At 42.1% G+C, this 17,868-nt stretch overlaps 2 protein-coding genes across 3 annotated transcripts; both read left to right on the top strand.

Moving 5' to 3' along the window:
- Positions 1 to 596: 596 nt before the first annotated feature.
- ubtd1a (ubiquitin domain containing 1a) lies at positions 597 to 7,903 on the top strand. 2 transcript variants are annotated; one of them, XM_030106640.1, is made up of 5 exons: positions 597 to 897; positions 1,322 to 1,408; positions 6,014 to 6,241; positions 6,665 to 6,850; positions 7,041 to 7,903. In XM_030106640.1, the coding sequence occupies exons 1-5, from the start codon at positions 846 to 848 to the stop codon at positions 7,253 to 7,255; spliced, it is 768 nt and encodes a 255-aa protein (XP_029962500.1). In that variant the 5' UTR covers positions 597 to 845; the 3' UTR covers positions 7,256 to 7,903. The 2 variants fall into 2 exon arrangements, with proteins under 2 accessions (XP_029962500.1, XP_029962501.1); XM_030106641.1 differs by lacking the exons at positions 597 to 897; positions 1,322 to 1,408 and adding an exon at positions 2,866 to 3,224.
- A 951-nt stretch (positions 7,904 to 8,854) lies between these two features.
- rrp12 (ribosomal RNA processing 12 homolog) lies at positions 8,855 to 17,706 on the top strand. The gene is made up of 34 exons (XM_030106579.1): positions 8,855 to 9,050; positions 9,717 to 9,943; positions 10,137 to 10,220; positions 10,306 to 10,382; positions 10,469 to 10,571; positions 10,664 to 10,780; positions 11,024 to 11,162; positions 11,291 to 11,418; positions 11,502 to 11,600; positions 11,682 to 11,773; positions 11,881 to 11,992; positions 12,134 to 12,234; positions 12,336 to 12,450; positions 12,550 to 12,692; positions 12,794 to 12,915; positions 13,010 to 13,074; positions 13,183 to 13,345; positions 13,462 to 13,616; positions 13,719 to 13,786; positions 14,312 to 14,405; positions 14,508 to 14,666; positions 14,784 to 14,864; positions 15,001 to 15,106; positions 15,194 to 15,301; positions 15,390 to 15,547; positions 15,652 to 15,743; positions 15,825 to 15,980; positions 16,126 to 16,298; positions 16,390 to 16,500; positions 16,581 to 16,627; positions 16,711 to 16,789; positions 16,871 to 16,938; positions 17,038 to 17,120; positions 17,218 to 17,706. The coding sequence occupies exons 1-34, from the start codon at positions 8,912 to 8,914 to the stop codon at positions 17,318 to 17,320; spliced, it is 3,867 nt and encodes a 1,288-aa protein (XP_029962439.1). The 5' UTR covers positions 8,855 to 8,911; the 3' UTR covers positions 17,321 to 17,706.
- The last annotated feature ends 162 nt before the right edge of the window (positions 17,707 to 17,868 follow it).

Here is a 17,868-nt window from a genome sequence, read left to right as displayed (position 1 = left end):
CACTCATCAAAAAAAAAAAAAAAAGAAGGGTGGCTGCTGAGACACTGAGACAGACTGTAAATATATACATCAGAAATCACAGTAACTACTTCATCTGAAATGATAGATCTGCCTTAAGTGACATCTCAGGTTACTTCAGTTGCGTTTATTCCTGGTCATTTCATACGTTTGATGCCTACCCAAACACAAACACACCTAATTATAATGGAATGACTCATGGCCATTACTTTGACAGCACTGATTCCACTCATAATATTTACTTGCAGGGGAGACTGAAAGCATTCTGGACAAATGCACCGCCGGGTATTTGGACACGACAGGATAGCCATGTTCCCTGACACAGACACAGCATGATCCAATATGAATTTAACCCTCCTGGCTTTTTATAATTCTGTGGAAAAACAAACAAACAAACAAACAAAAAACCCCAGACGTACTGAAATCCAAAGTTTGCAGATCACAGTCTAATAATTCTATCTTTTTTCTAATGTTAAAGAAAAATGACTCCTAATACATTATTTTGCTCTGAACTTCTCTCCTCTGCCAGTCTCACTGACGCAATTGGTCAAACCCGCGCATGCGCACAGGCCGCTAGAGCTTTAATACTAGATCAGACTGAACGGATTGTGCGGGTGAGCTCCGTTCAATATGATTTGAGGGGAATAGGAATTTTGATTGCATTTTCTGAGCGGCTTTTGAGGAGGCTTTGCAGCCGCCCAGCTCTGCTGCTCGGACACTTCCAGACCCCGGTGCTTCCAGGCTCTGTCTCCCCGTGATCCAGCTCCTCTCTGCCGCCGATCGTCGCGTCAGGATCCCGCTAGAAACTTCACTGAAAGCAGGTTCGGATGTGGCAAGCAAACTGCAGACGGATGCATAACCTAGCCGACTGGATATCCGGTAAGAAATGTGATACTGCAGAAAATATAAATATATATTTTCGTCAATGCAAAGTCAAACACTCTGTAAGTTTATTTGTTTATTCCTAAAACCACAGCTCTTGCGTTAAATTTTTCTGCAGACTGCATGATTTGTGATAGTGGATAAAGTGTGTTAGAACGTGTGGATGTGGGATCAGAGGGAGGCGTGAGACTGAGGCGCGTGCCCCAGTCAGCTGGAGGTACACGTGACGTAAACACAGCAGCCTGACTGACCTCGCAGGAACAAGGAGTGCTGAGCTGTCATTATTCCCTCATGATGCCTCTCATCTCTTCACTGTTTGCCATAAACACGCCTGCATTTCAAATGTTTTATGTTTTGTTTTGTTTTGTTTTTTGTCAAACTCCACACAGTTCTTCATCTTTTTCTTTGGTCTGACATGTAGGGACAGTGATGGGAGGCTGTGTGGGGAGGAGTAGGATGGATGGACAAGGGAGTGCCCGGAGCTCGACAAGGAGCAAAAAACGTGGAGGTAGGAAGCGGGGACACATTGGACAGCATCCTCTCATCTGATGACACTTCCAAATGAATGATCAAGGCATGGTGTCAGACAAACTGTGGTTACAGGATATGGAAAATGACTCCAAGGCCCTATAGAATGAGTTATTCCTGTTGACCTCATAGTGGCTCATGATTATGGTGTAAAAAAAAATAAAAATAAATAAAACTTGGTCATGGTCCAATGGTCATGCATTCATTTCATGATTCTGCATTCAAGTCCAAGTAATTCCTGTGATTTTCTAGATCATAACACATCATAAGCAAAGTGTCAGTCCAGTCTTACCCTGGACATAAAGCATCACCAAAATGTGCTACGAGATGATGATCCAATAGTTTGAACCTTGCTCAGAAATATCATTTTAAGTCTCAAAGGTTGTAATTTGAGCTGATCCTGGAAAATGATTCAGTAATATGTTGTGTTTTGACCAGATGTTCGAAAAGTATTTGTATGCTGTCATATCTAAATATGACATAATGTCATCATTTTGTTGTAGTTAATCACCAATATTCACATTATTTATGTTTGTTTTGATTGCACAGATGCTTTGTAGGAACAATAATAGTAACCTTTACTGTGCTCTCTTGCAGTGCTGAGGTAGAAATTACATTTTGATCATTGTTTGTCCAATACTAACCATAGGCAACACAGCAAAGCCATAACTTACCTTTCCCATTTTTTCAGCTGCTTTTTAGCAAAAGATGCATTTCTGACATGAATGGAATTGTTAGTAAGTGTTAAACAAGTTATTTGTATTGGCTGAGGAGGGCGTGTTTGTTGTGATGACCCATCATCCAGTATTAGTTTAACTTGTTAAATATCTCAATCACCGTGGATTAGTAATGTATCTAATCTGTGTTGATGACCTCCTCTGATGCGACGGATTATATAAACACCGTTCAGTCTATTCCTTCTGAACAAATGTCTTTGTGCTGGGCTGGATTGTCATGCATTATGCATTGAGCAGCGCCCGCAGAAGTGGCAGCAGGAGCCTGCACAGAGTTCTCACATCAGGGACTGACCTACTTGGTGAATGATTCCCCTTCTGTTGCAGTCCTGCAAATAGAGAGCCCATTTACCGGCGACTCAGACATGACCTCCTACATGATGTGCACCGACTCAGATCTGGCGAAGTGCAAGCAAGGTGCCTCTGCGATTAACTGATTCACTGTTGGTTGTGAATAAATAGCAAAGCCTTCGTCAAAATAAAACATCACCTGTGAGGGACTGTTTCCCTAAATGCAGTAACTTCTCTTTCAAATAGACTGCAGTGGTCTGACAAGGGTTTTATTGTCTGCTAATAGGTTTAACACGTAGCCTTTGGGTATTTCTATCCTGTCTTTAAATAGAACTGATAGGATTAGACCTGTTGTGTAAAGAAGCTACCTTCTGGCAAGGGCATTCCACTTGCCATGCCCGTATGTGTCTTTCCATGAAGTGATCTCATAGTATTTTGGGCGAGTAGAGCGTTTCCTATTAGAACGGATAAAAAAAGGAGGGAGTGTGAACGTTTTCGAGCAACTGGGGAAGTGTCACATCGCTTGATTTGCCATTTGGTGGTGAACTAGATAAGGTGCAGGTTCCATCAGACTGCAGAAGGCTCGCTGGACACATCAGGGATCGTCTTCCTCTCTGGGGTTGCTCGCTATTCTCGTTCCTGTGGACTTTTGATGTGCAGACGTTTGACTCTCATCACATCTGAGAGGAAGAGCAGCTATGGGAGTACCTAACTCCAGAGAATACAATTACCACCACACTCCAAATACCCCTTTTAAGATTTTGCTCAAACGTAAGTAGATTTCTGTCTGGGGAAAAAAATGCTTCATGATTGTTTGTTTGTTTGTTTGTATTTTTGCAGTTCAATGCATTTGTGTCAGACCTTTGAGGGTTTTGTGTTGAGATTCTGTCCTGTTGTGTGCAAAGTGCAAAGATCCATGAATTTACTTGGATGTGTGCATCTATAGGTTATGATTTTTGCACAGCAAGTGAATAAATATGACATTAAGTGCCTAAAACAAGAACAAATCTGACAATATAACCGACAGCATGTGGCAAATGATTCCACAGTCCACAGAATATACCAGTCTTGTTGACCTAGTATTTGCAAATTGAAGTAGGTGATCATGGTGGTAGGTTAAAAAACATAAAAACATGTCGTCCGTTACCATTAATGGTCATGTATTTAGTGTTATTTATTCATTTAGTGTTATATTAAATAGAAGAACATATACAAATAAAAAAAAAATCATAAACGAATGAAAGAAAGGTCTTCAGCTATCATCAGTGCAGAATCTTATTTAATTGTAAACCATCATCAAGACTGGCAACACAGAGTACATTTCTCACGATGAATGTGGTTTCCTTCATAATCGCCTCACATTTCCTCTTCAACATCATGCTCCTTAAAAAATTCCAAAAACATCCTCCAGATGTTCATGAACCCAGAAGCTTTCCTTCCAAATATATAAGTGAGTTTCTTGAGAGCCAAACTTGTTGTGACTGGCATCATTTTGATGATTTCTGAGTTGCAGAATGAGCAAACAGGCATCAGGATTTTCTGTTATTGTATGTATGTCAAGGACGTGATCTTCTTTCACAGAGATCACGACCACTAAATATTATGCAAGAGAGTGATGAAGCAATAATAGATGGAAAAGCCCTTTTTTCTAATTTACCTGGCTGAAGTTCATTCTTCCCATGAGGTCAGTTGTCAGATAACATTTTCCATCACTCAGGAACATTTAACCTTGAGGAAAAAAAACCTGGACAGACTACCTTCAGATGAAGTGGTTAATCTTAGTTTCCAGGTAGCTGAGGTTACAACTGAGGCCACGCTGTCAACGCTGTAAACAGTCAGACTGACTGACAGTGACAGAATGGATGGAAACATTCTTCATGTGCTGCAGGTTCTCAGCACTAAGATCTACTCACTTTTGATCCTGTAATATGGACCAATCAAAAATGAGCAGACGATTCCTGTAAATTATCATGCATTGCTCAGAGATTTTATCCTTGTCAAAATATTTATATATTTTTTTCGCACATTCCTTCTGGATTCATTTGCCATTATGACACATTTGTGCAGTTCATGAATTATCTTTGAGTACCTTCTTTTGTCTGTCAGACAAGATTTTTGTGAGGATTGCAGACAGTGGAGTCACTTACATGTGTTCAGCTGGCAGACAGTTCATGCAGACTGTATGCGTGTCTGCATGGCGGATTGAGAAAAGTTCCACTGAGGTTTGCGCTAATAGTGAAGGATAAATGTTCATAATAAAGTCTCGAAAAATCGATCAAAGTAGTATGATTTCATAAAAGCTTCCAGCCTAAACAAGTGTGAAAAAGCCTCCACACCCTCATTTTTATTTGCTTTTGAATTGTCCTGCCAATATAATATGTAAATTATAGCTTTTCTGCTTATAATGAATAATGGTGTGGCACATTTACCCTGCTTTAATAATAATAATACTAAATATTTGCATTTGCTTCAAATGGTTCTTCATATTCTGGTGAATAATTGGAGTTTTGGGTGAGATATGGTTTTATTATAATGTTTGCTATGATAGTGCTTTTAAAATCTCGGGACGTGACGATGCAGTAATCGACTTGTGTTGGATTCCTGTTTGTATTTCCGCTGTGGCTGACTTGAATGATTTCGCTGCTTTTCATTGGCCAAACGGTGCTCATCTTTCCAACCAATGCCTTTGGATGTGGGCAGATTAATCCTGTTTTGTGGAACGCGATTAATGCTCATAATCCACTGGTGTGTGGCTGTGTGTGCGTCAGCGCACATGTTTGTGTTACTGGCCACTGCAGTAATCCCAAACACTATAAATAATCACTTTGGTTTTCCTCCCTCTGTGAATCAAACTGGGGTTCTTGGTATATCGGTACAGCTGATCGGCTTCATGCGACAGTTTGGAAAATCTTGCAGGTGTAAAACAAACTGCTGGTGATATTGTTAGTACTGCAGAGTACCTGGATCACAGCATAGTGAGTTTTTATGCTTTTTTTTGATCATATTGCAGAATTTTTTTCAGTGCAGGACTGTACAGACTTTTTTTTAACTCACTGGCATTTAAATAGTTATAGTTTTGATCTTTACATGTGTTTCCATTTCACCAACTTTAGAAACAGTACAGTGACAACAGATTATATTTTTTACATTATCTTTTTTCAATTGAGGAGAAATTGTCATGTCAAGTGAATGAGTAAATGAAGTGAAATAGTATTCTTTGTGACGATCTTCAGATACTAAAGTTTAAGGATTTGACTAATGAAATACGCTGGCAGAAATTTATCTTAAAAACATTCACATAATGCCAATATACATCAGTGTATCAAGTAATGGAGAAGTACTTAGATATTTATAGATCGGTCTTGACCTGAGCCGACCTGGCAGCCATCTGCATACCAAGCACTTTCACTACCAAATACCTGGTTTTACCGCCCTATAATCCCTTTAATGTGTCATTAGGTTAAGTGATCAGCAAAACCTTATTTACTTTCTTTTCCAAATGGTCTGCTCCTCCATCAGATTCAACATATGTCTATTTTTTTTTTTTCTTCCAATTTCAGGACGCAATGAGCCGCTTAAAAAGGAGCGCCCAAAGTGGAAGAGCGAGTACCCGATGACTGAGGGCCAGCTGAGGAGTAAGAGAGATGAATTCTGGGATACAGCTCCGGCCTTCGATGGGCGGAAAGAGATCTGGGATGCACTCAGAGCAGCAGCCCTTGCCGCAGAGTGCAATGACCTGGAGCTAGCACAGGCCATAGTGGATGGCGCCTGCATTACTCTGCCACATGGTACGTTACCATGCACGCTCGCACACACACGGACAACCCCCTCCCCTTTTCAGATATGGAACTAGTTATAAACTATAAGCTGTACATGTCCTGAAACCTAAAGCATAAATGCATAGGTCAGTGTAATAATTCTCAGTGTATCAAAGAGCAGTTTGCAGAGTCCCTGGCATCAATTGTTCAGAGATTACTGCTGTGATAGTTACATAATAATGCAGTGCTGCGTGACCGCTGGGAATGAACTGAAGCACAGTAAGCCATGTCAGGGTTAGATGGGAAAAAAAAAATACTGGCAATACATATCTGTCTGTTCACATGCAGGACGGTTTCTGATCTTATTGCTTTTCCAGTTGAAAATTGATCAAGTTGATGTTATTGATATGAGGGTTTTTGAGAAAATGTGTTGTCATTTGTCTGTGCTTGCAGGCTCTCTCACAGAGAGTTATGATGAGCTGGGTAACCGTTACCAGCTGCCGGCTTACACCCTCGCCCCGCCTGTCAACCTCATCACTGAAACGTCCAGTGACAACAAAGTCTGTGACTCAACACAGAAACAAGCCCAGCCGCCTCCGTGCAGGCAGGAATTCCAGCTGCGGGTGCGAATGTCAACAGGTAATAATAACCCTTTTACATTCAAAGAGGAAAAAGAAAAATCTACAGCATTTCCTGTCCATAGGACCATTCCTTCTTTGCTTGTAAGATCTACGCTGGAGACCGATTCATTATTTATAGCTTTTCAGTTTTTGCTCAGAAATCTGTGTCAATTCTATTTATAGAAGTTTTTTTTATTTTTTTTTCTTAGGCAAGGACGTGCGTCTCACAGCCAGCATGGCAGACTCCATCGCTGAGCTGAAGAAACAATTGGAAGAGCAGGAAGAAATTGACGTGACACGCCAACGGTGGTTCTTTTCCGGGAAACTTCTGACCGACAAGACCCGCCTGCAAGATGCCAAGATCCAGAAGGACTTTGTGGTCCAAGTTATTGTCAATATGAATCCTCCAGTCATCGCTAACTGAGGAATGAGCCAAAGGGAATGAGGTGAAGGAAAGATAACGGTTGTGCCAGAGAACAAGAGTAGGGCTTGAAATCACTTTCCAGTGGGTTACTGCAGTGAAATTTTGTGTACATTTTTATATAAAGAAATATTGCTTTTATATTGCTCCTTTTTCTATTTTTCCTTTTTCCAAACAAAGTGAGAATATTGAAAAGCACTGAAACACTTTAGATTAAAGTAGAGTTTGAAGATGCACTTCCCCATCTGTTCTTTTGTCCGTCTGTCTGTTTGTGAAGACACAACTCTCAGCTGTGTTATTTACATGAGTTTCACTCCTCGTGTCCCTTTGGTCTCTTTGTAAGTGTGCTTCTCAAGAAAATAAATACGGTTCACATGAAGGTCCTGAAATAAAAGTTTTTCTTTCTTTCTTTCTTCCTGAAAACTGTAAATATCAGGTTCACTATATATGTTGTTTGGTTATGTAATTATGTGCACACACTACTACACCTTCAAATCACAGCTGTATGTTCATGATTAAGACACAGAATGTAAGGACGGCAGGTTAAAAAAGAAGACCAGACTTGTTTTTCATCACTCCAAACAAGCTGTTGTACTTATATGTATAATATGATGCTCACTGTACTTGAATAACTTATCAATAAATACTGTAAACTCCTATGGTTCTTTCCTTTTTTTTCTTCAGATTTTAGTAGCTTGTCATTTTAATCTAATTTTGTGTCCATAGCTTATTTTATCACTACATTTTCAAATAATGTTTTGTCAGTGCAACGCACACAGTTTTTAAAGGAACTTTCCTGGTGTTTCTGGGGTTGTGATTTGCCTCAGATCTGTCCGTCTTTTCATACGTGGCTTGGTTGGGACGACACCATCACTTTTTGGACACCATGCTCTTCTTTACTCTGAAGACAGATATTAATAAAGACAAACTGTATCTTTGGATAATTTTTCTGCTCCACAAATAATGTATTGTATGTTGAATAAATCTAACTTTCTGTTATGTGATCAATATTATGTATATATATTTTTAATTATGCCATAATCATTTTCTTTTTGATTATTGTTCAATATATTTTGCATCGCAATACTGAAACCTCAGGCATTTTGTGAAACCATAAATTGAAGGTGCCATTGTCATAAACAATATTTCTATTTATGAAAAATTGCAGATTATTATTATTATTATTATTATTATTATTATTATTATTATTATTATTATTATTATTATTATTATTATTATTATTACCTTGAACTGTCCCTCACCAAATTCTGTCTCTTCAAGTCAGGGATACTGAATAGAATAGATAAATAAATACAATGTCATCAAAATAGATCTTACATTGTCTTGGAAATAAAACAAAACACCATGGAAATCTTACACATGTCATTTAATAGGAAATTATGATCATATTTTATGGGAAAAACGTTGTCATGGAAATAAATTAGATCTGCATTAATGTATTTTAGGAGCGCCAGTTTCCAAAGACCTCATTTCAGTGACATTTGCTGCGGCGCTGTACATCTTGTTGTACAGCGCCATCTACACGTAAAAGGACGCGCAGCTGCAGTTCAAGCACGTGAGATGACACGTGACGTCATTACGTACGCGACTGGGTCTTTGGGAGTTGGGAGAGCGTGATTTTATTTTTAAGCCCCGAAAATGGTTAAATCGGGGAAACTCCGCTCTGGGACCGGGTCAAAACTGAAGCGGTGGAAGAAAGGACACAGCAGTGACTCGAACCCACAGTCAAGTCGTTTTCGTCAGGCAGCGAAGAGCCGCTATTTCAGCCGACCCACCGGTGAGGCTCCCATTACACGTGGGTCTGTGGCTACTGCTAGCAGCAGCTAGCATTAGCCATTTAACTCAGCAGAACGTGAGCTAACTTCATGTGAAGTGTCTTTTCTTGCTCAACAGCAATACGGTCAAAGCTGAACATTTCTATTATGTATTTCTGTTGTGTCACTTTATTGCACATGCGGCGTTAATTCCCAGTTGTTAGCAGTACTTACTACTTTCTGCTTGCAGCTCTAACAGGTAAGAGTTAGCTTGGCAGCATCAAAACAACTGGTCATTAATGTTGACATATTGTGAAAACACGGTGAAATAGACAACTGATTTTACTTACAGTGTTCATATTTAAGGCACGTGTTTGCTCCACACTCAAGCCCATCACATCTTAACTTGGTTAAGCATTACAGTCAGGGCAAAGGTTTCGGTGAATTGATTTCCCATCGTTGTGTTAACAGTGACAGCATTTGTCTCCATGATCTATGTATTAACGGGAAGAAAGATTAACAGAATTTTAATTTGTAGATAGTGTGTTATTATTTTTAAGTTATGTATTGGTAGCTGTAAATTTACTAATTGCTTGCTATTTTGAAATTTCCTGATCTGATGCTTGCAAGTGAGAATCAGAATAGAAAGAAAACATGTAATTGAAATGATTTCTTCTCTTGCCCAACAGAAAAAAGCGATCTAACAGTCGATGCTCTGAAGCTTCATAATGAGCTGCAGGCTGGACCGCTTGAACTTGGTGGGGGTCGTAAAGATGCGCGAATGGAAGAAGATCCAGATGAGATGCTGTCAGAGAAGACCTCTGGCACCTTCCTCAGCGGCCTGTCGGACTGCTCCAACCTCACCTTCAGAAAAGTGCAGCGCTTTTGGCAGTCCAATTCAGCTGCTCACAAAGAGGTGTGTGGACAGAGATGAGCTCATTTGGTCACGATGCATTTGTCTGACTTGTGAGCAAGACTTGACTCACAAATATCTAGGACAGCAATGAAGAGATGTGATTGACATCTCTATTAGCTGATGTGAAAGGGTCGCTCAAATAAGTAAAAAGATTTCCTGCAGGTCTAATGTTTTCTTGTCTTCTGCCTGACAGATTTGTGCAGTGTTGGCAGCTGTTACTGAAGTAATCCGCAGTCAAGGAGGGAAAGAGAGCGAAACGGAGTACTTTGCTGCTTTGGTGAGTGTTGCTTCCATCTGATGCTGACCAACTTCTGATGCGTTACAAAGTCTTTACTGACATGTTGTGCCTGTTTTTTGTTTAGATGACCACTCTGGAAGTTGTGGATTCAGCAGACTCTCAGGCAGCAGTGGCATACCTCCTAAACCTTGTTATGAAGCGGTAGGACCCCTTAAACTTCCCGTGTCAAAGCTAAAGAAATGTGAATTGAAATATATTTTACTCGCGTGTTGAATTGCACTTCCCAGCGTTCCTGCTCCAGTGCTCATGTCTAAGTTCTCGGACACCACCAAGGCACTGATGGATGTCATGTCGAAAGAGGCCTCGGCTGACACTTCATCACTTAGATGGGTGAGTAGCAGTGTTTGGTGTCGTCTAATGTTTTTTTGTGGTCATCGGTGAAACATGTAGCTCAAATGAATTGTGTTGTTTACGGTGTATAGATCCTGTCGTGCCTGGCTACTTTGTTAAGGAAACAGGATGCATCTGTTTGGACATATCCTTCTACTCTTCAGGCGTACCACGGTCTGCTCAGCTTTACAGTGCACACCAAGCCAAAGGTTGGTACCACAACGGATGTATTTCATGGTCGGTTGTCGATGACCAAGATGTGTCCTTGGTGGAAAAGATCCTCCTGATTTGGCTCCGAAAAAATAAAGTTGGGATTTAAAAAAAATCTTTGAAATTCCAATGGTCCATGACCTCTTAAAAATAGAGCTGAACCAGGAGGACGGTACATTTTGAGAAACACTTTGTCCATCAGGCGTTGTGCTGTTGGTTTCAGTGATTGATTTGTCTCTCAGGTCCGTAAAGCAGCACAGCAAGGTGTCTGCTCCATTCTCAGAGGGAGTGACTTGCTGTTTACTGATAATGCTCCTGCCAGTCACCCAGCAGCAGCCGCCACAGCCAAGTTCTGCATGAAAGAAATGGAGCAAGCTGGAGGTAAGGAGCTGTGATGCGCTGCATGGATGCAGAAGCAGCACAGAACTCTAATTATTGGGACTGTAATAAAATTGGTTTATTTATATGATTGCTTAGCAGATTGTTTGCCTTTTTTCCCCCCTCCACAGTCAACAAAGAAGACACCACCACACTCCACATGCTGGGCCTCTTGAAGGAGGTGATTGGGACGTTTCCTGTGGGAGCCGTCAAGTCTTGTTGTGAGACTTTGCTACGAGTGATGACACTCAGCCACGTGGTAAGAAAAAAAAAATATAGATGCACCCAAAAACACCTCTGTTAATCTGCATTCGCTGAAGTTGTTGATTTCTCTGCATGTAGCTGGTGACAGCCAGTGCCATGCAGGCCTTTCACAGGTTGTTCAGTGGGAAGCCAAACGCTTCAATCTTGTCGCCAGAACTCAACGCGCAGATCATCACGGTGAGGGATTACCTAAAGTAATACATCTTTATTGTATCACACACATTGATGTGAAACCTCAAGCTCAATTCTCCCTTCTAGGCTCTGTATGATTACCTTCCCAGTGAGAATGACCTGCAGCCTTTGTTGGCCTGGCTCGCAGTCATGGAGAAAGCACATGTTCACCTGGCAGGGTAATGAAATATCAGCTCTCAACACAATAACACATTGTTCCTTGTCAGTTATTGTTTTGTGGGTCATCAGATTGTTGGTGAACAGCCTGTGTGTTATCCTCATGTAGCTTACAGAGTTCTCTAAGTTTGGGTCACCTCCCTCGCCTCTTTTCTGCTGCCATGTCCTGCCTCCTATCGCCTCATGTGCAGGTGGTTTCTGCAGCCACAAACACTCTCAAGGTAAAGTTCCAAGTTAAAGAAAGATGCATTTGGAAATTTGCCTTTTTATCCTAATATTCTACTTGCTCAAGTTTTTGTTAATTTTACTAACTGCTTCATAAACAATACATATGGCCTCCTAATTCGTCTCATCACTTTCAGACCTTGTTGACTGAATGCGTTGCTCCTCACATGAAGGACGTTGGCATCGTCACTGCCACCTCTTCTGCAGGGAACTCGTCCTACATCTGCAAAATGTTCCGGTACGATCCCAAACTTCAAAGCTCGTCTTTGTCTATTCAACTTTTGTTGATGAGGTGGGAATACAGGTTTTGATCACTGCGGCCCTGTCTGTCTGTTTCAGTGTTGTGGAAGACGGTTTGTCGTATCGCTTCCATGCCTCGTGGCCATTTGTGCTTCAGATCCTGGGCTGCTTCTACCGAGTTGCAGGGAAGCAAGCTCATCCCATCATGACCAAGGTATCATCAGGCAGCCCTGGTGATCAGTTCACACACATATACACTCACACACAGCACCCTAAAATGTTTACCAGAGTTCTTGTGTTGTGTCCTGGACAGTCGCTGCAGTCTCTGGCGGACCTGCGTTCAACTCCACACTTCTCCTTCACTGGCGAGTTGGACTTGGCCATCGGAGCCGCTGTGGAGAGCATGGGGCCTGAAGTGGTGCTTGGTGCTGTACCTCTCAACATCACCGGCTTTGAGTAAGAGAAAACACACAAACCTTACACACACAGAAAAACAATGGAGTGTAGTTACAGTATCTGGAGTTCTTGTGTTTTAACAATCAGTCTCTTCCTGTCAGTGACGACATGGAGTTCCCGCGGAGCTGGCTGGTCCCGGTCATACGGGATCACGTGAAGAACACTTGTCTTGGTTTCTTTGCGTCACACTTCCTCCCTCTGGCCAATACTCTCAAGCAGAGAGGTAAGCGATGTGTCACAAGCTTCACATGATCACAGATCTCTACAAATATCTGTTTTCACTTGTACCAACGGACGGACCTGGCCTTGTGTTGTAGCTGAAGAACTGGAGCAAGCAGGACAGAAACTTGAGGCCAAAGTCTACCTGACTTTACAGCTTCAGGTAACGCAACCGATTTGTGTCTCCTTCTCTTAACTTTCTGCCCAGAAAACTGTGGGAATGAACCCAGTCAGTTACCAGGATGAACTAGTATAGATATATTTTTTTTAGATTTGGACCATGCTTCCTGGTTTTTGCACCTGCCCCGTGGATCTTGTGGCGTCCTTCAAAAGTCTTGCACGCACACTTGGCATGGCCATCAGTGAGCGACCAGACCTGAGAATGACGGTGTGTCAGGCTCTACGCACCATCATCAACAAGAGCTGCTCCACAGGTAGGAAGTCACACACACACACACACTCAGAGTCTCGCAACACAACAAATCTGCTGCAGCCGCTTGAATCTCTTGAGCAAACTCTTAAAACACTTGTTCCCGCTTTACGTCTGCAGAGGAAGAAAAGGCTGAAGTGGGCCGCTTCTCCAAGAACTTCTTGCCGATACTTTTCAACGTGTACAGCCAGCAGCCTGCAGCCGGGGAGTCGGCTACATACAGGATGGCGGTGCTGGACACCATCAAGGTCTACTTAACTGTCACTGACATGCAGGTACGTTCAGCTTTTTAGTTAAGTGCCTCACTGTCCTAATAGGAAATAGTTTCAGTATTTTTGCATGGTTGAACCACCATTTCGTCTGTCAATTATCTCCAGATGACCTGCACGTTCCTGCAAAAAGCCATGGACAGATTGAACAGCACAGAGAGCACCGAGTTCACAAGGTAGGACAGTAGTGTCAACATTTGAAGATCACATACAACTGGAAGTTCAGAGAATAAGAAAGAAATGATGATCAAATGAACACTGAAATATCAGTAAAAGAGAGAAGACATTGTTCTGTTGAGAATGATGTACTATTATTTTTACTGTAAAGTACGCACTCATGCATCCGCAAAGGTAAGATCCATTAACATTTGCTTTATTTAATTTTTTATTTTAAATATTCTGATGGCAGCTGTTGTGCAAATTAGTGAGTCATATTTAAAATGTTTGTCAGCTCATCTCACTGGAAAAAAGATCAAAATAATCATGTAATAATCTCCTTATTACTCCCTTTTATTCAAAAGAGATTCTTACAGTTATCAGTGAAAAGAGACCAGTAGTTCTGTTTGTTTTTTAAGACAAATATTTTTCTGATTTAGTGATTATGCACATTCTTCATATTGAAAATATCTGTATGACTGTTTCCCTGCCAATACTCATAATGAGATGAATAAATGTGTCTGCTTTATCCTGTCTTCTTCCAGGCTCTCAGTAATGGACCTTGTGATTGCCATGGCTCCATTTGTAGACGAATCCACCATGACGAAAACCTTTGAGTTAATCAAACCATATTTTGAGGTCGGTGCATACGCAGCGTGCTTAAAAGAATATTTTGTTTTTAATTGAACCTTAATGGATTTGCTTGCATGTTTAGTTACATGTTGCTGCTCTTGCTTTCAGACCAAAGACCCGGGCATGCAGAAGAAAGCGTACCGAGTGTTGGAGGAGATGTGTGGAGCAGAGCGAGAGGCGTGTCGATCGTTTGTTGTTTCTAATCTGAATACACTCAAAGCTGTGCTGCTTGAAACGCTGAAAAGCGCCTCGTCTCCAGCGAAGAGGGTGAGGACGCTGTTTGCATATGGGGGGAAAAACTGTGAAGACAACAATGAATGTGATATTGGTTTTTGATTTACTGATAATCTAATGGTGTCTTGCTTTTGTGTCGCTGTTCCCCAGCCGAGACTCAAGTGTCTGACCCATATTGTCAAAAGACTGGACGAAGAACACAAAGACTTCATCACCGCCCTGCTACCAGAGGTACGACCACAGCAGAACTCCTGAGAGGAAATGGAAAAACTGCTGCACATACTGGGCATGATAATCACTCTGCAGGAACCAGGATTGCCTTATTAATGTTGCTTGTTAATTTTTTTTTGTTGTTGGTTTTCTGTAGGTGATCATCTGTACGAAGGAGGTGTCTGCCGGAGCGCGTAAGAGCGCGTACACTCTGCTGGTGGAGATCGGATCTGCTTTCGTCCGCTTCTGTGGAAATAAGAAAGGTGACGCTACATGTATGGAAGATCATATTGATTTGAGACGTGGCGCTCGGAGATGTCGTGCTAAGAGTCTGTCCCTGTCTGACCCAGACGCCATGGACCAGTACCTGCTGCTGGTGTATGCAGGCCTCATGGGCTCCGTCACCATGATCACTTGCACAGTTTTGGCTCTGACACGACTGGTGTTCGAGTACAGAGGTAGGTCCGATGAGGATTTCCCGACAGTTGCAGGCGACACGGGATTTTGTTAGTGTCTGGATTGAAACCGCTGCCTTTTCTCTCTCAGACTCGATCGAGGTGACCAGCATGGAGCAGCTGCTGAGCAACGTCTGCCTGCTGCTGTCGTCCCGAACCAGAGAGATCGTCAAAGCTGCCTTGGGCTTCATCAAGGTCATCCTCTTCATCATGGATGCTAAGACACTGGCTTCACATGCCACTGTCCTGGTACGCACTGCACTTCCTGCCCGCTAGAGTCGTTTTCTACCCTTTACTCTCTTTGTACTCCAGCCATCGGAAGATTAAGATGGTAAATGTTCACTGTGTTTCAGATGGAAGGCATTGGAAACATGAACAATGATGTGAGAAGACACTTCAGAGTCAAACTGAAGAACGTTTTAACCAAGCTCGTCAGAAAGTTTGGGTAAATGCTCCATATTTACCGAGGTCGTCTTGTGTCGACCGGCTGGAGATCCGCGTTGGTCTGACTCTCTGGTTCTTTCAGCTTCGAGCTGGTGAAGAGCATGCTGCCGGCAGAGCACCACAAGGTGCTGGCAAACATCCGCAAAGCCGAGGCTCGCAACAAGAGGCGCAGGCAGGCGTCCGAGGAGCAGGATGACTCGGAAAGTGAAGAGGAAACATCGAAGAAAAAGAGTGAAAGGTATTCAGTAGCTACTAGTAGACACACCTCCTTTCATCAAATGTAACTCAATTTAATTTTTTTTTAACATGCACTTAAAAAAAAATAATAATAAAAAATTCTAGTAGTTGTATCGGTCCTAAACGTGAATTTCTTTCCATTTAAGCATTGAGGAAATTCTTGCGGAGTCGGACAGTGACTTGTCGGAGGACGAAGGGAAACCTCGCGCAGCTCAGAAGAAATCGGGCAAACAGCAGAAAGGACGAGCGTGGCTCAAAGAGGGAGAGGGAGACGACCCGCTTAACTTCCTGGACCCTAAGGTTTCCCAGAGAGTGCTAGGTAAAACACAGCGTCTCCGTTTTCCCCAGCGCCTTCAACTGAGAGCAAAAAAGTCACTCACTGCCTCCGTTTGGTTTTTGTTCCTGCTCAGCCACCAACCCAGATCTGAAAAAGAGCACCAAGGTGGAGCACGGCTTCAAAGTGACGTCCGACGGTCGACTCATCATCAGAGAAGACGGAGAGGAAGAAAGAAAAGACAAAGGCAAGACGAACTCAGCCGTGTCCTGACTGCAGCCTTTTGTTTTTAGACCCTCTGATAATGACCTGGTCCTCTTTCCACAGATGTGGGAGAGATGGACGACATCTTAGAAGAGGCTGGAGTCAAAAATGTGAGGAATTTAAACTACAGCATCTTTACTCACTGGGATTTATTTTTGTTACGTGTGTTAACCTTTCTGACCTTTCAAAACAGAGAAAGAACCAGAAGAGGAAGTTTAGAGACGACAACTTTGATGACGACATGGACATCGAACCCCAGTTAAAATACAAAGGTAATTTATAATCCTTGTTGTGTTTTTCCTCTTCTGGCTGAGCGACATGTGCTGATCAGATCGGTGTTTTCTCCTCGCCAGCTGGGGGTTCAGGTATCCACAGACCACTCGGAGGCCGGAGGGACATTGGAGCTGACTATAAATCAAAGGTGAGGCTGATATTGTGCTTTCTTGAAAATATCCGGCATGTAATGTATTATTTGTAAAGTTTCATTCTCTAAAAACCTCGGCGGCGTCTTCCTACTCAGAAAGGAAAAGGAGACGTGAAGAAGCAAGGAAAGCTCGATCCCTACGCTTACGTTCCGCTGAAGAAGGCCCAGCTTAACCGCCGGTACGCTCACCAGTGGATCACTTCTGGAAAAAAAACTGAATGACTCAAAGTGGAAGCGCTGTGAAACATGAGGACGTTTCTTTTGTTTTTCTCACAGGAAGCGAGCCAAACTGCAGGGCCAGTTCAAGGGCATGGTGAGAGGAGCCCAGAAGGGGGCGATGTCGGGAAGGAAAATGCAGAAGAGAAAAGGAAAAGCTTGAACAGGACACTTTGTTGTTCACTGGACTCCAATTGTGTTGTGTGCATAAACATCCTGGCGTGTGGGCGTACACTTGAAGTGTACATGCTGTGCGTTTGTGTGCATGTGTTTCTCTGACGGACTTAAGATGGAAGCAGTTTGTTTTTTTAACTGGTACATCAAAGATATACAATTTCTCAGATTAAGATTAAATCACTTTAATGTTCACTGGTAAGAAGGTGAGTATGTCTTTATCAGAGTGAAAAAACAAAACAACCTTGAATTTTCTTCCCTTGCTGTTTTGTCACGGTGGGGAAAAAAAATTGTCGTGATTATTTGGACAAGTAATGCAATATTGAAATATATTGACAGATATTACAACTAACTGTGCCTCTTGCCTTTGCATCATTCGGTCTCTTGAGGGCGCTGCAGACTTCAGTTGTTCCCAGGGTTCATGAATGCTTTTAGATGATTGAAAAACATTAAAGCTGCCCTTTGACCCGAAGCATTAAAAAATAAAAAAAAGCCCCAGCCTGCAGTTACCATATTTTCATCTGACAGAGCAGCTTC

This window comes from Salarias fasciatus, chromosome 13 (genome assembly GCF_902148845.1).
Source record: "Salarias fasciatus chromosome 13, fSalaFa1.1, whole genome shotgun sequence".
Lineage (NCBI taxonomy): Eukaryota > Metazoa > Chordata > Actinopteri > Blenniiformes > Blenniidae > Salarias > Salarias fasciatus.
Note: the sequence above shows the minus strand (reverse complement) of the source record. Positions and strands in the feature narration are given on the sequence as shown.